The following is a 19778-nucleotide window of genomic DNA, read 5'->3' as shown; positions in this document are numbered from 1 at the left end:
TTCCGGCGGATGTTGGGGGGGCAAGCCCGGAAACGGAAGTGAGCGGCGGGGCCGGCTGACTGTGAAGGGGAGAGCGTCTGTACGCCGAGCGAGTCCAAGATGGTGAGTGAGACCCCCCCCCCGCCACCCCGGGCGACCCGAGTAGCCTGCGGGCTCGGGTTGGTGGCCGCAAGAGCAGCCCGCTGCCTCCCTGCCGGTCCCCTCGGCGGCGGCGGCGGGAGGAGGAGGAGGCCGGCCTCTCCCGCCATGATCTGTCGAGTCACGGGGTTCAGGGCTACTCGTGGCGTCTGGGCCGGTCTCCGGCGCTGGTGCCGGGAGCCGCGCCTTGGCTTCCTCCTTTCTCACCTTCTTTTCTCTCTTCCCACCCCCAGGTCCCCTAGCCGACCCCGACCTCGGTCCCTTCCTGGAGTCGGCGCCCAGCTGGCAAGGGCAAACCTGAAAGTTGAGGCGGTCTTGGGGTAGGGGCACCGCCCATTAGCCCTCCTCCGAGGGGCGAACCCTTGGGAGTCGCGTCCCCCAAACATCTCACCCGCCCCCCGACCCTCGGAACCGCCTGGATAACAAACCCACAACTGTGGGTCGCCTTCCCATCACTCTGCTTTTACCTTACCAACGTTTTAGGGAGCTTGTAGCATGCCAGGCGTTGGAGGGGGTAAAATTATATACTTGTTACTCCCCATGTGTTAGCGTTGTTAGTGGAGTCCTCCTCCTCCCCTGCCCCTTCTCTTTTTTTCCTTCTCTTAACTTTAAAAGTTTGATATTTGGGAGAGATTTCCTGAATCGTCATTGCGTGTAACTCTTAATACCAGTCCAAATCTAGAAAGCTTCTGTTGGTGAATGGGCTTCTCTTGTAGGTCAGTCGGTAAAGAATCTGCCTGCAGTGCAGGAGACCCGGGTTTGATCCCTGGGTCGGGAAGATCCCCTGAAGAAGGGAATGGCAACCCACTCCAGTATCCTTGCCTGGAAAATCTCATGGACACAGAAGCCTGTCCATGTGGTCGCAAAGAGTTGGGCACGATTGAGCGACTAACACTTACTTCTGTTAGTGAATACTGCTGAGCATAGGAAAGATGTTTGGATGTGAGAGTTGGACTATAAAGAAAGCTGAGTGCCGAAGAATTGATGCTTTGGAACTGTGGTGTTGGAGAAGACTCTTGAGAGTCCCTTGGACTGCAAGGAGATCCAACCAGTCCATCCTAAAGGAGATCAGTCCTGAGTGTTCATTGGAAGGACTGATGTTGAAGCTGAAACTCCAGTACTTTGGCCACCTCATGCGAAGAGCTGACTCATTTGACAAGACCCTGGTGCTGGGAACGATTGAGAGCAGGAGGAGAAGGGGACGACAGAGGATGAGATGGTTGGATGGCATCACCGACTCAATGGACATGAGTTTGGGTGGGCTTCTGGAGTTGGTGTTGGACAGGGAGGCCTGGCGTGTTGCAGCTCATGGGGTCGCAAAGAGTCGGACACGACTGAACTGAAGTGAAACACTCAGAGGGACTTCCATGGTGGTCCAGTGGCTAAGACTCTTGGTGTTACCCATGTGGGAACTAGATCCCATATGCTGCAACTAAGAGTTTACATGGTGCAACTAAAGATCCCATAAGCTGCAACTAAGAGCTGGCACAGCTAAATAAAATTTAAAAAGACACTCTCAAATAACTAGTGTTAACTTTTCATAGATTTGCTCCCCTCTGCTACTTTCTTAGAAACATCGTGTACTGATACTGATATTTTACAGAAGGGAATTGGCAAAGTGATAGAACCCAGAGATCACAATCCCTCTTTTCTTTGTGCCTAGAAGAGACTTTTCTTGTGTCACTCTACAATAAAGCAGTCTGGGAGGAGGAGAACAGTGCATGTAGGAAATAACGTTTGGGAAGGTACAGTCATACAACTCTAGTCCTGTAAGGAGTTCAGATACCTGGAAGGATGAGTAGGCAGGACCGGAGAGGTTCTGTGCCTTCATGCCTTCATCACAGGCACCTGTTAGGTTAGTGACAGACACTAGATTCCAGCTTCTTTTCCTAATTAACTGTGACTTCTGTTCGTGGGAGTTGAAACCTGTTGTGCAGGTTCTTGAGTTCCAGGCTTCGGGCCTTGGACATTGTTTTTCAGACAAGGTATTGACCAACTAGTGAAAGATTTTTTTGTTTGTTTTTTGGTTTTCTCCCAGCTTTGTTGGAGGAGATTGCATGTCAAGCAGACTTTGCTGTGTAGAACTGGAATATGGAAGAGTCTACAGGCAGCAAGACCTAGTAGAGTGCTTTTAAAGTTATCCAGGTGTGAGAGCCTGGACTCGGGTAGTAGATTGGAGAAACCCTGGACAGACTACAGTACCTGACCCTAGTGAAATGCACGAATTGAAGTAAAGCAGCAATTTAAAAAGCTAATTTCCCAGAGTAGTTTCTCCTAGAAGAGTATATAGACTGAATACCAAACTGCTTGTAGCTTTTTGACATTTTTCTTCAGGATTGCAAGGATGTTGTATTTAGCAACAGATGGTTTAAACTCAGCATCTTGTGTTTTACCTGTTGTAACGTTTGTTACATTTTATTATGCATGTTTATTCTCTCTTCATTAGACTAAGCCCTAGACGCCAGATATGTATCTTCAGCATGTAGTAGACTGAGTACCTGCCACATAGTAGGTATAAATACTTGGTGATTAAATTACAGTGTAAATGAGTAGGGTGACAATACGCAAGTACCAAATATACCAAAAAGCTAAGTGAATCTTAGCTTTTTGTTTCTTTTTGTTTAGGCCAGCCTGATTAAGTGTGTTTATTTTTCACAGGTTGCATCCTCTTAAGGGAACCAAACACTTTCTGAGATTGCCTTTTTTCCTTAGCTTCTGTGACCACTCTCTTCTAGCTCTTCTGTCCATTCTTAATTCCATTTTCCTTGTTCTTTGTCCTTAAGGAATGGTATTCCCCAGGATTCTGTCCTCAACTTTTTTCATTCTTTGCTCATAATTCCAATGTAAGGGAAGGATCTTCCCAGTGAAAGTAAATCTGATCATGATCAGGTACTCAATTTCAAAACAAAATCTGAATTTCTTTGCATATTTAAGCCTTTTCATTTTTTCTTTTTGCCAGCCTTTCTTCCTGCCCTACTCAGACATATAGTTAGCCAATCATCTCAAACTACTTGTGGCTTGTTCATTTATATTTTTATACCTTTACCCATGTTCTTTTTTTCCTGGAATGCCTTTCAGTCTGAGAGCACTCAGCTATCAGGAATCCTTCCTCCCGCAAATTCCATATTATTCACTGTACTTTGTGCATCCCTCTACATGATGCTGAGGCTCATAGTAATGGCCTAGACTGTAGTCTCTTAGAGAGCAGAGACCTTATCTTTTCTCTGATGCTTAAGCAGTATTGTTACATAGAGGTTCAGTGTGAGTTGTTAACATTTTTTTTTGTATATAATAGTGTTTTTTATTTGTGTTGTAGAATGCCAGAGGACTTGGATCTCAGCTAAAGGACAGTATTCCAGTTACTGAGCTGTCAGCAAGTGGACCTTTTGAAAGTCATGATCTTCTTCGTAAAGGGTATGTAGGGAAGTTGTGACTTGGTTATAATAAAATGTGAGTTATTTTTCACAATATTCTTTAAATTTTTTGACAAGCCATAAATATGTATTTAGTTTATAAGATAGCAAGTAGTACACTTTATAGGGAGGGAGAAGAGGAAGCTTGGATGTTTCTACAGTGGAAGAAGCATCTTACCAGAGTAGCAGGTTCCCAAGAAAGTGTGTCCTCCTGAGAGAGATTACCTGGCAGCACGATTTGGTGGGATTCTTCTTTTTGCTCCTGATAACTTGGAGAGCCCTTTGTTTTTCATCTTATTAACTAAGATAAATTGGGAGTAGTTCACTTGTTCTCGGGAGATACTAGAACATAGCAGTAAAGAGCATGGGCTCTGGGTTTTGGTCATGACTCTGCTATTTACTAGATGTGTGCCTGTGGGGAGATTACTTAATTGTTCTGTGTCTCAGTGTCCTCACCTGTGAAATAAGGCTAGTAATAGCATCTGTCTTATTTTGAAGAATAAATGAGCTAATCCCTGGAAAATACTTAGACCAATATGTGACATTAGACCAATATGTGACATTAGAGTAAGTATTAGCGGCTCTTGTTTTTCATTTCTAGTTATAGCACAGTTATACCCCTTCCCTTGATTTCCTTTATGTTTTTATATGTTTAGGTCTCATTTTCTAGTACTGGTCCTTTTTCTTGGCAGATGGTTTTTTCTGTTTAGTCAAATATCCTCCCCACTGTGCACATACTGTGTTTTGAATTTTATATTTACTTAGAAGGTATTTAGTCATAGAATGTCATTTTAATATTGGTTTCTGGAAGCAGACATAATGCCTCATTGTTGTCTTTCCATTTTGTAGTGAAACATGCAATATATTGCCTTCAGAATTGGAGATATAACTTGATTTATAGTATAATCAAATTCATAAGCTAGCCAGTAACCGAGTCCTGATGATTTGGTTTTAGGTTTTGGCCCGTTCCCCCTACCCCCGCTACACATACACGAAATTCTCCTTTTTCTTCTCAGATTGTAATATTACCATAAGCAGGACCATTTTCAAATTCCACTAAAGGATAATGCTTTGTACAAAGGCAGTATTCAATAAATACTGATGTTGCAGGATTTCTAAGGTTTCTTTCAGCTCTTAAATCCTGGTTTGGAGAATAAGATGGTGATGTTTATATAGAGAGAGTGATAGAGACCCGTGGCCTGGTTCTAGCTGTATATCACCTAATATAGTACTTCGCATATAGTAGGTAGTTGGTAAATCTCAAACATGTTTTTCAATGTGTGTTTATCAAAAATATATTAACTATTGAATATGCATTAGATATGAACAGGAGAAATATAGATATTTTATGTAATAAAAGAATCACATCATCAGAGTAATAGTAATACACACACTATTAAGTTTCTTCCAGATATAGAGCATTACTTAGCACCATTTTTTGGAGGGTTCTCCCCAATTTATTGAACTCTTGATCTCCAGGATCTATAGTAGATATATTTAGAACAATATATAGAATACTTGACTTTTTTCCCTCTTAGTGTAGTTCTGTGAATTATATATGTATTAATTCCCACAATCACCACCACAGTCAGCATAAGAATAGTTTGTTCATCCCCCTTAAACTCCCTGTGCCATTTCATTGTATGACAGCACTGATAGATAATTTTGAGCTCTAGGTATTGAGTGATCTGTAACCTCCCTCTTAAATGTTTATTTTCAGTTTCTCTTGTGTGAAAAATGAACTTCTGCCCAGTCATCCTCTTGAATTATCAGAAAAAAATGTAAGTATGTTACCTGTGTTTTTATTTTTACCCTCTAGTAGAAAAATGCTGTTAGTAATACATGATTAAGACAATTCTGGTGTTGAGCATTTGACTGTGAAGAACATGGAACCTTGTTTTCAATATCCTTATAGAATAGGCTTTGGTTCACTAAAGCTCCCTTTCTACACCTTTTTCTTTGTCTTTTTTATGGACACTTCCAGAGATGGGTCCACCTCTCCATTCCTCTCATAATATTTCCTCACTTGGTGATCTTTTTTTTCCTTTTATATTTTTCCCCTGCCATTTTTGCTGTTGATCTCCAAGCCCATCCCTCTAGCCTTGGATCTTTTTCAAGTCCTTCATCTCCAAGTTACCGCTAGGCACAGGATGTACACAGATGAGTATGACACCATCCCCATCCTTTAGGGGCTGAAAATTTAATGGGAAGATAAGCAGTGGATTGGGACTACATGAAGCGTTGTAAAGGACCATGGATGGAGCAGCCAACCTATGGAAGGTTTTCTAGAAGAGGAGACACTTGAACAGGTTTAGACCTGTATTAGTCAGATAAATAAGTGGAGAAAGGTCACTCCCAAAGGGGGTAGGACATGTACAGATGTTCTGAAGACCACCTAAAGGGTTCTGTGTATGTGTGTGTCACATGGATGTCAGTGCTCACTGTTTTGAAAGCAGAATGTCACATTTAAAATTATGTGTTGTCTTTGTAGTACCAGCTCAACCAAGATAAGATGAACTTCTCCACACTGAGAAACATCCAGGGTCTTTTTGCTCCACTAAAACTGCAGATGGAATTCAAGGCAGTGCAGCAGGTGGGTTTCCGGGTGTCAGTTTGCATGCATCCCACCTGTGCGCTGAATTGATTGGGAGGAGTCGTCTATCTGGTAAAAGCTGTACAAACCTCACCTTCTCTTCTTCCTTGCAACCTCTCCTAGTTTCCCCCTGTTAGGATATGACCTCCATTCCTACTTCATAGAGAAAAGTGGCTTTGAAATGGGAAACCCCTTCATTTAGAGTCTCAGTGTCTGAACATTTACAGGCATCCATCCACTTTTATATTTCTCTCCTTTTGGGGAGTTACTTTGAATTTGAGGTGCCTCTAGGAATATCCAAGTGGAGGTGTCTAGTGGGCAGGTTGTATATCGCTGAGTACACATGTTGCTCAGGAAGAAAATGTCCTTCCAGGTGTTTAAGAACTGTCTCTCATCTATGCTCTGGATTCTGTCATATCACACTGCATTGATTCCAGTGACTGCTGGGTAGCTAACAAAGAACAGAAAAATGGAAAATTTGGTTTGACTGCTTTTAAGTTTGTTGAGTATGTGCCAGTGACTGCCATCCTTTATAGCACACTGTGCTGCAGGTGGGAGGGAAAGGTGCTCCTGTCCTATGTCACAGGTATTGAACCAGGGTGAGACAGGTCAGGTAACTAGGCAAGGCCGTAGGATTGGTGAGTACTGAAAGCAGAGTTTGAACCCAGGGTTTGAACCTCTGACTCTATAGCCCATGCTTTCCGCACTGTACTTAGGTACTGGTCTGCAGTATAAGTGAAAGTCACCCAGTTGTGTCCGACTCTTTGTGACCCCATGGATTATACAGACCATGGAATTCTCCAGGCCAGGATATTGGAGTGTGTAGCCTTTGCTTTCTCCAGGGGATGTTCCCAACCCAGGGATCGAACCCAGGTCTCCCGCGTTGCAGGCGGATTCTTTACCAGCTGAGCCACAAGGGAAGCCCAGTCTGCAGTATATGTATTTAATAATTGGAAAATGTAGATAGTACTAGTTCAGAATGGCATTGCAGTTTTTAAAAGCCCACAGATGACTTTGATCTTCATCTCTAGTTATCACTACTGTTTTAGAGGGTCATGACTTGTATTTGTGCTATGAGCATTACAGAACAACATACACAATGAATAATCAGTTCACTAAGTGAAGTAATGCTCTCAGTGCATTTCTTCAGGAATTTGATTGACCCATGTTTTTTATAAACAAAGCATGATGTTACACTCGAGAATTTTGTATTTCATCACATGGTATGCTTTGGTTTTCCTGGACAGACACAAAGCCCCGAAATAATGTGCAGACCTGATGGGATTATTAATATTAATAAAAGCTTTCAATTTCAGTGTCTATATTTTGAATAAGGTTATGAAGAATTAAAAATTTGGGTCTAAAATATGGACTTGTCATTTAGTTTGTGAATTTTGCAAATAATGAAGGCACTGAAATTTGATCATGTGTGTTTTTTCCTCTCTACTATTTCTAAGTTTGCTCTTTTATACTCTTCCTGAAGGTTCAGCGTCTTCCATTTCTTCCAAGCTCAAACCTTTCACTGGATATTTTGAGGGGTAACGATGAGACTATTGGATTTGAAGATATTCTTAATGGTAAGTGTCATTCCACACCTTTTTCTGGAGCCCCAGTAATGGTCAAGGCAGCAGCAGCAAATGAAACCTGCAGTGTCTTTGTCATCATGTAGCTTATAGTTGATTAAATACACTTGTGTTTATTCACTGAAATAAGATAAAATTTAATGGTAATAACTGTTCTTTAACTGGTTTTAAAAGTGAAAGATGTCTATGGAGTTCTGAGATTATAGTCATTTCAGTCAACCATTGACAGTCATTGATTTCATGTCCTGAGAATAAATTCTGATGTGTGAATCCAGTATGATATTCTTGGGGCAGCTTAAACAAAGATTGTTGTTGCAGTATTCAGAACATTTGTGGGATATGACTAGCTTTAAAAATATCTAGGGAAAAAAAAAAGTTTTCTTCAAAAATACCCTCCTTACCCTCCTTGTCCTCCTAGATGTGTTTCTGTAGATGGCAAATACTAAAGAAGAAAAAAATTTTAACAAGTTTCTCTGGATGATTGTAATATGTGTGAGGTCAATGAGTTTTAATTAAGAACATGTAGCATCCTGTTTTTTTCTGGTTCTGAGGAAAGTTCTGTCCAGTATTGCCTGTGCTTATTGTGCCCCAGCAGTTCAGGAGAAACAGAAAAACGAAGCAGAATTAAATTATACTAGATTTGCTTGGCTGCTGATGTTTGGTAAGGAAGTGCTGTGGACACAGCAGAAGTCTCATGAGCCTCTTCTGTGAGGGTACTTTTTGAGTGCAGGAAACCTTGGATTCCTAAGCTTTTACATTTAGACCTCATTTAAAACGAGTAAGGTGAACAGCTAGGCCTTGCCTTAGCTGTTCCTTCTGCTTAGAAGACTTTCCCCTCACTTCTCAAGTCCCAGTTTAAATGCAACCCCTTCACGGAGGCCTTCCTTGACTGCCCGGTCTAACGTGCTCCCAGTCACCCTGTCACCTCACTTTAATTCTTTGCCTATCATTCTTCTGGTGTTTTCTTGTTTCTTATTTGTTTTCCCAACTTAAATGCAGGCCCCAGGAGAGCTGGGGACTTTGTCTTGTGTCCCCAGGGCCTCCTGAGGTGCCTGGTCCGTGCTGAGTGAGGAAAGCTCTGGCTCACCACGTTCTCCTCATCACCTTTGATAAGGAAGGAATTTTAAAGTCTACAGTGAGGGAGTACTGTGTTAATCTAAAGTGCAATATGAAAACTATTAAACTGGGATGAAAATCCGTACATTTTTTAAAAGTGTTGGAGGTGATGAGGGTTTTGCTTGCTTGCTCATCAGGGAAGTGCTTGGCCAACAAAAATCTGCACGCTATATTACAAGGAAGGGAAGAGAATGTGAGACTTTTTCCTAATTCTGAATGTGGCCTTTCATTTACTCCCTTCCTGTCACTTGAAGATGAGGAAACTGACACTGACCAAGGTGTCTGTTCCTGCCTGGGAGGACCCTCCACGGGCTGGGGCCTTGCTCACCAGCACAGGGTGTGCTGTCTTCTGGGGCAAGTGTTTTATTAAATTCAAAAGGCTTAGACAGGCAGAGTTTCGAGGAAAGTTGGCATTATATATATGAGGATATTCTTTGTTTAAAAATTGAGACCATTACAGCCGAGCACGTCCTCCATGATTAATTACCCCCAACCCCTCTCCCTCCTTCCTCTCCTATTTGGCTGCTGCTTTTAGTTAGTGGATGTCCTTCCAGACTTTTGATATAAAATCAGAAGATGTTTGGTATTGCTTAGTATTTATCTTTTAACACAGTTGGTTTCGTATTGTGTGTATGTTATAGGAGGTATGCTGCCTCAGTACCTGTGTTGAGGGATGCATACTTTTCTCTGTCATTAACATGAAGCACTGCTGCACCAGACACCTTTGTTCCTTGTACTCCTGTGTAAACATACTTTTGGGTTTTGGATGCCCGTTGTAGACATAGTCGTCTACTCTGTTAATAATTGTAGCAACCTCTTGTATATGTAACCATTTATTAATAATTATAACAGTATCAGCTGCTGCTGAGGCTACTGTGTTGTGTGACAAGTGGCCAGAGTCAGGATTCCTGAACTGATAATGACACAGTCATCTCCAGTCTCGGGAGGTCCAGTGAGGAAATACCCAAATCGATTTGTTATTCTTGATAATCATTATGTTAATGATTATTTATTCTAACAAACTGATTTTACAGTTTAATTCATTGGGTATCTATTCTGTTTCTTGTTCTGTGTGGAGGAGTAGAGGGCAAAAAAGAAAACGCTTTATTTGTTTGTAGGAAGCTTACTGTTGGTATTCGTTTTTAAAATTCATAGGTGCATTGTCACAGTTAAAATGAGACTTGTCTGACTCATCAATATAGACAAGAGAGAAGATTCCTCAGGTTTTTTTACTCTAGGATTCTGGTTTGTGTATATATGTGTTTGCAACAGAGCACAGAATGATAGAGATGAAATTGTAAATACATTAAGGATTGCTTAATCTCTTAGCGATTGATTGTTCCTAGACTCAACTCGGAAGCCACTGGAAAATTTAAGAACTTTGAAACATGAGAACTTTTTCAATTTATATTTTCTTTTAAAATCAACTGAATTGAGGTATAGTCGATATACAATGGAAGGCATCCATTTTTCAGTGTCCAGTCTGTGAATTTTAGTAAACGTGTGCAGCTGTGAAACTGTCTCGTCAATCAAGATATAAAATGTTTTCATCATCCCCCAAAAGTTTCCTTGGTCCTTTTGCAGTCAGCTCCCCCACCTTTGGCCCCAGGCAGCCAGCGGTATATTTTCTGTCACTTTATATTTGTTTTGCCTAGTTTAAATTTTCATGTGAGTATAATCAGAGAATTTATCTTTTTTTGGGAACCTTTAACACATTTATTTTTGTTTCTTTTCAGACCCATCACAAAGTGAATTAATGGGAGAACCGCATTTGATGGTTGAATATAAACTTGGCTTACTGTAATGCCGTGTGCTGTTCATGGAAGTAGAGGGGCTGTGTCTTGTTTATAGTTGTCTTTTTCTTATAATTTGATGTGTACAACATTAAAAGTACTAACACATGAGAATTGTTGCCTAAATATCTGTGATCATTTGAAATTATTTCAGTCATTGCTTTATGTGATAATTGAAAGCACTCAAGGGAGTTGGTTTTAAAACATATTTATATGAAAACAACAGCTTTCTAGGTCTTTACAAAAATGTTAGTAATTAATATTATAAAGCTATGCACAGGTTCCAAATCAGCCTATTTTGTAGTTATTCCATAAATTTAATTTTGAGTAGTTTTGAGCTTGCAACCTTTATAGTAGCATCTTTCAGAATAAACATCTATAATTGATTTCAGTGGCAAAATTTTAAAGTAAGGACAGAACAAGACTATTAGATTTTACCTTGTTTCAATATACTCCATCAATACTCATAAAAATAACACTTGCTTTGTGGATGCTACTTTAGAATTATAGCTATATTCTTTGACTCTTTCAGGTTTTTGATTTTGGTCTTATCTTTAAACTGAAAACGTAAACAACCAGGAGATGTCAGTTTTAAACTATAGTACTGCATAGATTTATGTATCACAAGATGCTTAAATTTAAAAAAATAGAACATTCATGTACATATACATGCTATCCATGAACAAATTCCATAATTGTTTGTTTAAAAATAAATCTTCCCTATGGTGGTTTGTTCTTAATAAGGTATTTTTTATGAACCTAGTTTACAGAAATTAAAGATTGTCTGTTTCTCAGGAACATTTTTATTGTGTGAGTCACTGATTTATGACTGAAGGAGTGTTCCCCTCCACTCTGGGAGGTGGGAGCGGGTCATTGAACAACATCAATGGAAGGTGTGGGTTGTTACCATTTGTTTCCAGCTGTCATCTGGTGCTTGGAGGCCAGGGATACTACTGAATATTGTAGAGTAAAAACTACTCCTGACCGTCGAGATCAAGTGTAAAACTGTTTTGCCAGCACAGTGTTTGCCACCCCTCTTTACACTTAAATGATGAGAAAATACAGAAATAATGAAGGTTCACTTGTTTCTAAATGTGTTCTCTTTCAGCTAATTGTTAACAAAAGTTGGAGATTTTTGTACCTTAGTTGAAGAATCTTAGATACCTTTCCTGACCAGTAGAGGGTACTATGAAATTAATGAACACAGTCTGAATGGTGAAGCTGGTGCTTTGAACACAGAAATGGACATGATTAGTGCCTATTTTCTGATGGTCTTTTTGCTTCCTCCCCCCTGCCCCCCACCCCTTTCCTCTTTAACCTTCTTGGTGTTTATGCCAATGATCCTCATCCCTGGGTGTGTGCTTAAGGGGAAAATGTTGATATCAGTCTGAATCTCAGTCCCAGTAGGACGAGTCTGGGGTGGATCCCGGGACGTCTGCTAACTTTTGAAAAGCTCTCTGATTTAAATGCTTGTTTTTCTTTCTTTGCTTGTTTTTGCCTTATATTAGTGACATTTGTCAGCACTAGTTAATTCTTCTGGTGTACCCCAGTGCTGAAATAATTGCTACTATTTCTTAGTCTCTGCAGTCCACAGTTTTTACCTGGAGTTGGGATAATTTGGGTTCCTTCATAAAAGTAAACTGCAGGTTCCTCTGAGTTAACTTTGCTTAGGTGTCAGGCTCTTCAGTTAGGCTTGTTATTTTCAGATGCTGTGATTTTTCTTAAGGAATCAGTTTAGTATTGGAGTAGTCTGATAATAGAGTTACTTCACAGGTTGCTGCCTGATTAATTTTATTAACACTAAGATGATAAAATTCACAATAAAAGATACACTTAATGAAACTAGAATGTAGTTCTGTGTTATGTTTTTTAAAATATATGTGAATAAAGGAAGTTGTGGGATTTACTGTCTCAAAGTGTTGGGTGGGTTGGCAAACAGTTGAGCACTGTTTGGCACATTGCAGGATGGCACTTCCAGTGAACACACCTCTTCACACCTATCCTTGTACAAAATACGTATGACAAGCTGATCACTTTATCAGAAAGAGGGTATAATCCCTCTTTCACGAGTAGACATAAATATAACCAGTGCTTTCATGCATTTTTTTATTCCTTGGAATGTAGACATTGCAAGAATGTAGAAGATAACCTGAACAAGTAGATTACTTTCAAAACAGACAATAGAGTGTACAGTCCTCCACTGGACTCTGTAATTGGGTGAATCTAAGTTTAACAAAGCTTTGACTTGTTCTAATAAAGCAAAACCAGAACTGTGATACTTCATTGAATTTATTTAGCTCATGATTTCAAAATGAAATTCAGGTTCCTTCACGTACCATAAATCCTTAATTAAGAACCTGTACTTTGGTTTGAGAGGTGACCAAGATGGCACAGTACAGAGACCCTGAATGTACCTCCCATGGACATGCCAGAATTACAACTGTTTACAAGAGTGAGTATGAAAACAACCTGAAGAATAACAGAAAAGATTTCCCACAAGTAAAAACATGAGGCATGAATCAGGTAGGAGGAACAGTACAGTCAGGACCCACACCCAGAGGTTGGTGAGGAAATGGGAGGAATATCACAATTATAGAGATCCTCCCCAAGGAGTGAGGAGTTTGCATCCATCGGACTTGCCAACATGGGGCACCTAGACCAGGAAAACAAGCCTCCTGAACATCTGGCTTTGAAAACCAGCTGGGGCTTATGTTCAGAAGAGCCAGAGGGCTATAGGAAACAGACTTTTCTCTTAAAGGGTATATACAACCCAGTGTAGATGTCAATTTGAAAGGATTCTGGGTCAGACCTGCTTGCTGATCTTGGATCCAGGGAGGCAGGAGGCAGCTGGGACTCCCCCTGGGTATGGAGATGCTGGCACTTTGGAGAACTTGTTCTGTCATGATAACACCAGCATTGGCAGGCACCATTTGGAATTCTCACAGCCTGTTAGTGCCAGGGGCCTGGCTCCACCTACCAGTGGGCCAGCTGCAACCCTGCGCCCGCCTGGGTCAAACATCCAACCACGTGGGAGGCCTACCCTGCCTCTCAGCGGGTACAACTCATTGCACAAGACACAGCCTCAAAACCAAATGGGCCAGAGGCCAGCCCCACCTGCCAGCGCACCTACAGTAGTCAGTCTTGCCACAAGAGAAGGGCGCACACACCCCACATAGGGATGACCTGGAGCACAGGGCTCTATGGCCAGAAGGGAGCAGGCTGGGCCCACAGGACATGGGCAACATAGGGTCACCTCCAAGATTAGGAAAGGAGCTGACTTATCCAATAGAAATAAACACAAAATTGGGCAAAATGAGACGGAGGAATGTGTTCCAAGTGAAGGAATGAGACATAACTTTAGAAAAAGAACTAAATGAAGTGGACATAATGCTATCTCCCTGATACAGAGTTCAAGGTAATGACCTTAAAAATACAGACTGGGGAGAAGAACTGATAAGCATAGTGAGATTTTCAGCAAAGCATTAGAAAATATAAAGAAGAGCCAAATAGAGCTGAAGAAAACAGTAACAAAAAAGACTCTAGAAGGAATCAACAGTAGATTAGGTGATACAAAGGAATAGATCAGAGATCTGGAAGGTAGAGCAGTGGAAATAACCAAAAACTGAACAGAGAGAGTTTTTAAAAGTTGATGACAGTTTAACAAGACCTCTGAGGCAATATCAAACACGCTAACACTTGCATTACAGTGGTACCAGGAGAAAAGAGAGAGAACTTATTTGAAGGAAAAAAAGATAAAAACTTTTCCTAACCTGGGAAAGAAACAGGCATCCAGGTCTAAGAAGCACAGAGTCAGTTGTAATAAACAAGATGAACCCCAAGAGGTTCACAGCAAGACACATTATAACTAAAGTGGCAAAAAAAAATAATAATAATAACCTAAAAAGCACCAAGTGAAAAGCAACTAATTACATGCAAGGAAACTTCCATAAGACTGTCAGCTGACATTGTAGCAGAAACTTTGCAGGCCAGAAAGAAGAATATATTCAAAGTGAAGAAAGGAAAAAAACTTAATAACCAAGAATATTCTACCTGACAAGGTTATCATTCTACGGTACAATCCAGTGGGCTTCCCAGGCGGCTCAGCAGTGAAGAATCTGCCTGCCAATGCAGGAGATGTGCATTCGGTCCTTGGGTCAGGACATCCCCTGGAGAAGGAAAGGGCAGCCTACTCCAGTATTCTTGCCTGGAGAATCCCAGGGATGGAGGAGCCTGGTGGGCAGGTGAACATGGGGTCACAGAGTCAGACATAGCAACTAAACAACAACAACAAGTACAATCCAGCAACCTATTTCTGGGTATTTTTCTGAAGAAAACAAAAATGCTAATTTGAAAAGATATATGAACTCCTATGTTCATAGCAGCATTATTTAGAGTAGCCAAGACGTGGAAACAACTGAAATGTCCATCAACAGAGGAATGCACGAAGATAATGTAGTATGTGTGTGTGTGTATATATATATATATATATATATATATATACAATGGAATGCTACTCAGCCACATAAGGAAGGAAATCTTGCCGTTTGTGACAATGTGGATTGACCCAGAAGGTATTATGGTAAGTGAAGTCAGAGAAAGACATAAGGTTTCAGTTATCGTGGAATATAAAAAGCAAAGGAACAAGCACAACAAAGCAGAAACAGGCTCACAGGTACAGAGAGCAAACTGGTGGTCACCAAAGGGGAGGAGTTTTGGGGGGGTGGGCAAGAAAGGTGAAGGGGATTAAGAGGTAGAAACCTCGAGTTATAAAATAAATAAGCCACAGGGATGTAATATACAGTATAAGGAATATGTCAATAACACTGTAATAACTTTTACAGATGGACAGATTGGTGCTAAGACTTACCATGATAATCATTTTGTAACATATGAAAATAAATCATGCAGTACATCTGAAAATAACATAATGTAGTAAACAATATTTCAATTTTTAAAAAACCTATACTTTTAGTTTGTTGTAGTATATGCTCTTAAATATTATTAAAATATTAGAACTTACTGTTAGGTTTGTTAACAGAATTTCAGGAGGGTTTTTTTTTTTTCATATTGAAAAATCAAATTTTGAAAAGTTAGTTTGCTCCCAGATCTTGAATTTATTTCTGGAGCCAGTAGACGTGCTTCATCTGTTGTACTTTGTCTTTTTGCTTCTTTTTGGTTTCTTGACCTGGCGGAGACAGGAAAAAGCTATATTGTTCATCTCTGTGACGAAACAGAGGTCATATAGAGGGTATGGCTTCGGATCAGTGAAGGACCAGAAGGAATTCTGTTTTCACTTTGGCTACGCTTATTTACTTTTGGAGAGATAGATTGATTTTAAGTCAAGACTTCGACCACTGTTTTTTGTTTGTTTTCTGTGTTATATATAAACCTTGCAAAACAGAAACCACATTATTTTTTCTCCAACTTTTAATTTTGAAACTTATAGAGAAATAGAATGAATAGAGGGAAATTCCCTAGTGGTCAAGTGAATTAGGACTCGGGGTTTTCTCTGCTGCCGTCCCAGATTCAATCCCTGGTGGAGGAACTAAGAACTCGCAAGCCTCATGTTGTGGCCAAAAGAAAAAAAAAATAGCACACCCAGCATAAGCTTCATGAAATTCACCAGTTGTCAACATACTGCCTCATTTCCTCATGAATAGATTCAGGATAAATGTGTTTTTTGGCAAGAAGTCTGCAAAGGTGATGTATTTACTTATGTGTCATACCAGGAGCCACTTATTGGTGTTACTAACTGCGATTGATTCGTTGACAAGTGATGGCCGCCAGAGCTCTCCATTGTAATAGTATAGTTTTCCTTTTGTAATTAATAATAATTAATAATAGGTGAAGTAATAGTTTGAGACCCCATGTATGTCCTGTTCCTCAAGAACCTTTCATCCAGAGGTTTTAGCATCCATGAAAAGTCTGTGTCTCAGTCATTTATAACATGGTCACTGGGGACAGGAAAGGATTGAAAAATTGTGATGTCTTATTATTCCTTCTGCATTTATTGGTTGACAAATTTTGTAAAGCCAGGTTTCCCATCCCACCCCCACCCCAATTTCTCTTCCTCTTTAAGGTATCCTTATGGACTCATGGATTCTTACTTAATGTTTTATAATCCATTTCTATCATTCCTTTTCTTACTGCCCTAAATCAAATCATTTTAATGAATACATAGACTTTCCATTTGAACAGAAAATTACGTTGGTGTTAAAGTGCTCTATATAATTCTTAGCATTACTAATGAATGCTATTTCACAAAATATTGAATATACTTGAGACACATTAGTGATCATAGTCATAGTTATCATAGAAGTTATGACCAAAGGATCCCTGTTAGCCACAGGGAAACACTGCTATGTTTCGCCCGATCCCAATCACACAAGAAAGTCACAAGATCAGAACAAGAAGCGGAGCCAGAGCCTTCCTCCCCTTGGCACTGTGGCTTAAAAGAGTCACTACAAGGACTTCCCTGATGGTCCAGTGGTTAAGAATCTGCCTTGCAATGCAGGGGATGCAGGTTCGATCCCTGGCCGGGGAACTAAGGTCCCACATGCTGCTGGTTAACTGAGCTCGTGAGCCACAACCAGAAATCCCACAGGAGCCAGTGAAGATCCTGAGAGTCACAACTAAGTGAGACCTGATGCAGCCAAAGAAACAAAAAAAATTTTTTTAAGTAGGCATTATATTAAAAAGCAGAGACATTGCCGACAAAGATCCGTCTAGTCAAAGCTATGGTTTTTCCAGTGGTCATGTATGGATGTGAGAGTTGGACTATAGTGAAAGCTGAGTGCCGAAGAATTGATGCTTTTGAACTGTGGTGTTGGAGAAGACTCTTGAGAGTCCCTTGGACTGCAAGGAGATCCAACCAGTCCATCCTAAAGGAATTCAGTCCTGAGTGTTGATTGGAAGGACTGATGTTGAAGCTGAAACTCAGAGCTGACTCATTTGAAAAGACCCTGATGCTGGGAAGGATTGGGGGCGGGAGGAGAAGGGGATGACAGAGGATGAGATGGTTGGATGGCATCACCGATTCACTGGACATGAATTTGAGCAAGCTCTGGGATTTGGTGATGGACAGGGAAGCCTGGCATGCTGCAGTCCATGGGGTCGCAAACAGTTGGACACGACTGAGTGACTGAACTGAACTGAGGCATTATATTATGAAAATTTAATGGAAGACACAGGAAACTAATAAGACCCAAGAAGCTTTGCATCATTCTTCTTTTTACATTTTTTATTATGGAAAATTTCAAACACCTGAAATCAGATGGAAAAATACAACATAATCTCATGTTTACCTCATCTAACTTCCAGAATTTATTCTTGGCCAATTTTATTTCATCTATATTTTTTACCCACTTTCCCCTCAAGATTATTTTGAAAGAAATTCCAGATATAATTTATAGGTGTAAATATTTCAGTTTATAAAGCTAAACATAACCACAATACTATCATTATCATACTTACGTTAACAATAATTCCTTACAGTTAAATATCAGTCAGTATTCAGATTTCTGAAGGTCCAAAAAGTTGTCATAATTTTTTTTAGCTGTTTTGTTTGAATCAGATCCAAGTAACTTACACACGTGATTGGCTCTTGTGTCAATAATTTATGGTTCTACCTCCTGTTTCTTTCTCTTTTTCTTGCTGTTTCTTGAAGAAATCAAGTTGTTTGTTCGCTAGTTTCCCACAGTCTAGTTTTTACTGTTTGCATCTTTGTGGTGTAGATTAACACATTCTTCTCAATCCTGTATTTCCTATAAATTGCTAGTTGAGTCTGTGAACTTGATCAGACTCAGGTTCCTTATTTTTGGGAAGATCCCCTTATCAGTGGTATGTTCTTCCATAAAAAGACATTAATGCCTGGACTTCCCTAGTGGTCCATTGTTGAAGACTCCACCCTCCCATAGCAAGGGGCCTGGGTTTGAACCCTGGTGAGGGAACTAAATCTTGCATGCTGAAACTAAGAGCTCACATGCCACAGCTAAGACCTGGCACAGCCAAAAACTGACGATCATACCTAACAGTCTCTCATTCTGTGATGTTGGTGGCTGTTGATACAATGCATAGATCCACGTATTTGTGAGGATCTGCAAAATGGTAATTCTAAATCTGTCATTCCTTCATTTTTTTCAATCAGGATACTTCCTTTGAAGGAAACTTACTGTGACCTTCCATTTGGTTACCCAAGGACAGAGTTGATACAGGAAAGACAGGGAAAATGTGCTTTCTTCTTAATTTTATTTTTGTCCATTTTCAAAATAACAAGTTTTTGTTTTTGTAATACCCTGTCCGGTGACCAATTCATTTTTGTTGTTGTTGCCGGTATCATAATGAAGGTGCATACTGTTTACTCAGTGTGTGGTTTGCTTTGGTTTGCTGGCTTGATCACATGGCACATTACCATTTTAGGGACTAAGCCTGGCTTTCGAAGCCTCTCTCTTCCCTCAATAAAATGAAAACTGAACACCTCCAGGGTTTGGCTTCAAGGGAAAGGTAGGCAAGGTCAGCACCCAAATGCCGTTTCTCTTGATATCCCCATGCACTGTGTAGGACTCGTCTGTCTCATTCTGTGTGTCTGGCGTCCACTGTCACTTCCTGAGAGATTCTGAACCCTCTGTGTTGTGTTGTCTGGGGGAGGTGGTGCCCGTTGCCTCTCTGGAATGCTAGGAAGGTCCACTTTTCTGCTCCTGGTGCCTCCTGGAGGCAGGCATGTGATCCTGGTCAGCTGATCAAACCTCAGTCCTGGACTTGGACTCCAGAGCGGGCCGGTAGGGGGACAGTGAGGCCACTCGTCACTGGTGGAGGCCGTGCCCTTCGCCCTTTGTGCTGCACGATGGTAGCTGTGTTGCTGTTACTTTATCTCTGGAGCCCCCCTGGTTCTTGGTTGTTTTCTGAGCCTCATTTAGGCTTTTTTTATTGGAGCTGTGAGCTCCTGCTGTCATTTCAGTAGATCCCCGTGTGCTTAAATAAACAGTGCAAGTTGGCAAGTTGTTACCTGCAGTTAGGATCTCTGGATGATTCAGTAATTGGCGTTAGACAGCTGGTCTTATAGGAAACATGCCTCCAGAGAAGTGTGAAATTGGGGATGAATTATCTGACTAAGTGGGATTAGGCAGAGTCCAAGTAGGAAATC

General features: G+C 40.7%; 1 protein-coding gene and 1 long non-coding RNA gene across 2 annotated transcripts; one reads left to right on the top strand and one right to left on the bottom strand.

The window, feature by feature from the left end:
- Positions 1-28: 28 nt before the first annotated feature.
- On the top strand, positions 29-12481 carry POMP (proteasome maturation protein). The gene is made up of 6 exons (XM_081549342.1): positions 29-102; positions 3455-3552; positions 5272-5332; positions 6043-6144; positions 7628-7721; positions 10580-12481. The coding sequence occupies exons 1-6, from the start codon at positions 100-102 to the stop codon at positions 10645-10647; spliced, it is 426 nt and encodes a 141-aa protein (XP_081405468.1). The 5' UTR covers positions 29-99; the 3' UTR covers positions 10648-12481.
- Positions 12482-12907: 426 nt separating this feature from the next.
- Positions 12908-15822, bottom strand: LOC145529286 (uncharacterized). The gene is made up of 2 exons (XR_014071091.1): positions 15657-15822; positions 12908-14866 (listed from the first exon to the last, which is right to left on the bottom strand). It is a non-coding gene; the product is annotated as an uncharacterized LOC145529286 (long non-coding RNA).
- Positions 15823-19778: the final 3956 nt, after the last annotated feature.

The sequence above is a fragment of the Giraffa tippelskirchi genome, chromosome 12 (assembly GCF_054371585.1).
Source record: "Giraffa tippelskirchi isolate mGirTip1 chromosome 12, T2T-mGirTip1v1.2.pri, whole genome shotgun sequence".
In the NCBI taxonomy this organism is placed as follows: domain Eukaryota; kingdom Metazoa; phylum Chordata; class Mammalia; order Artiodactyla; family Giraffidae; genus Giraffa; species Giraffa tippelskirchi.
This window is presented reverse-complemented; position numbering and strand designations above follow the sequence as displayed.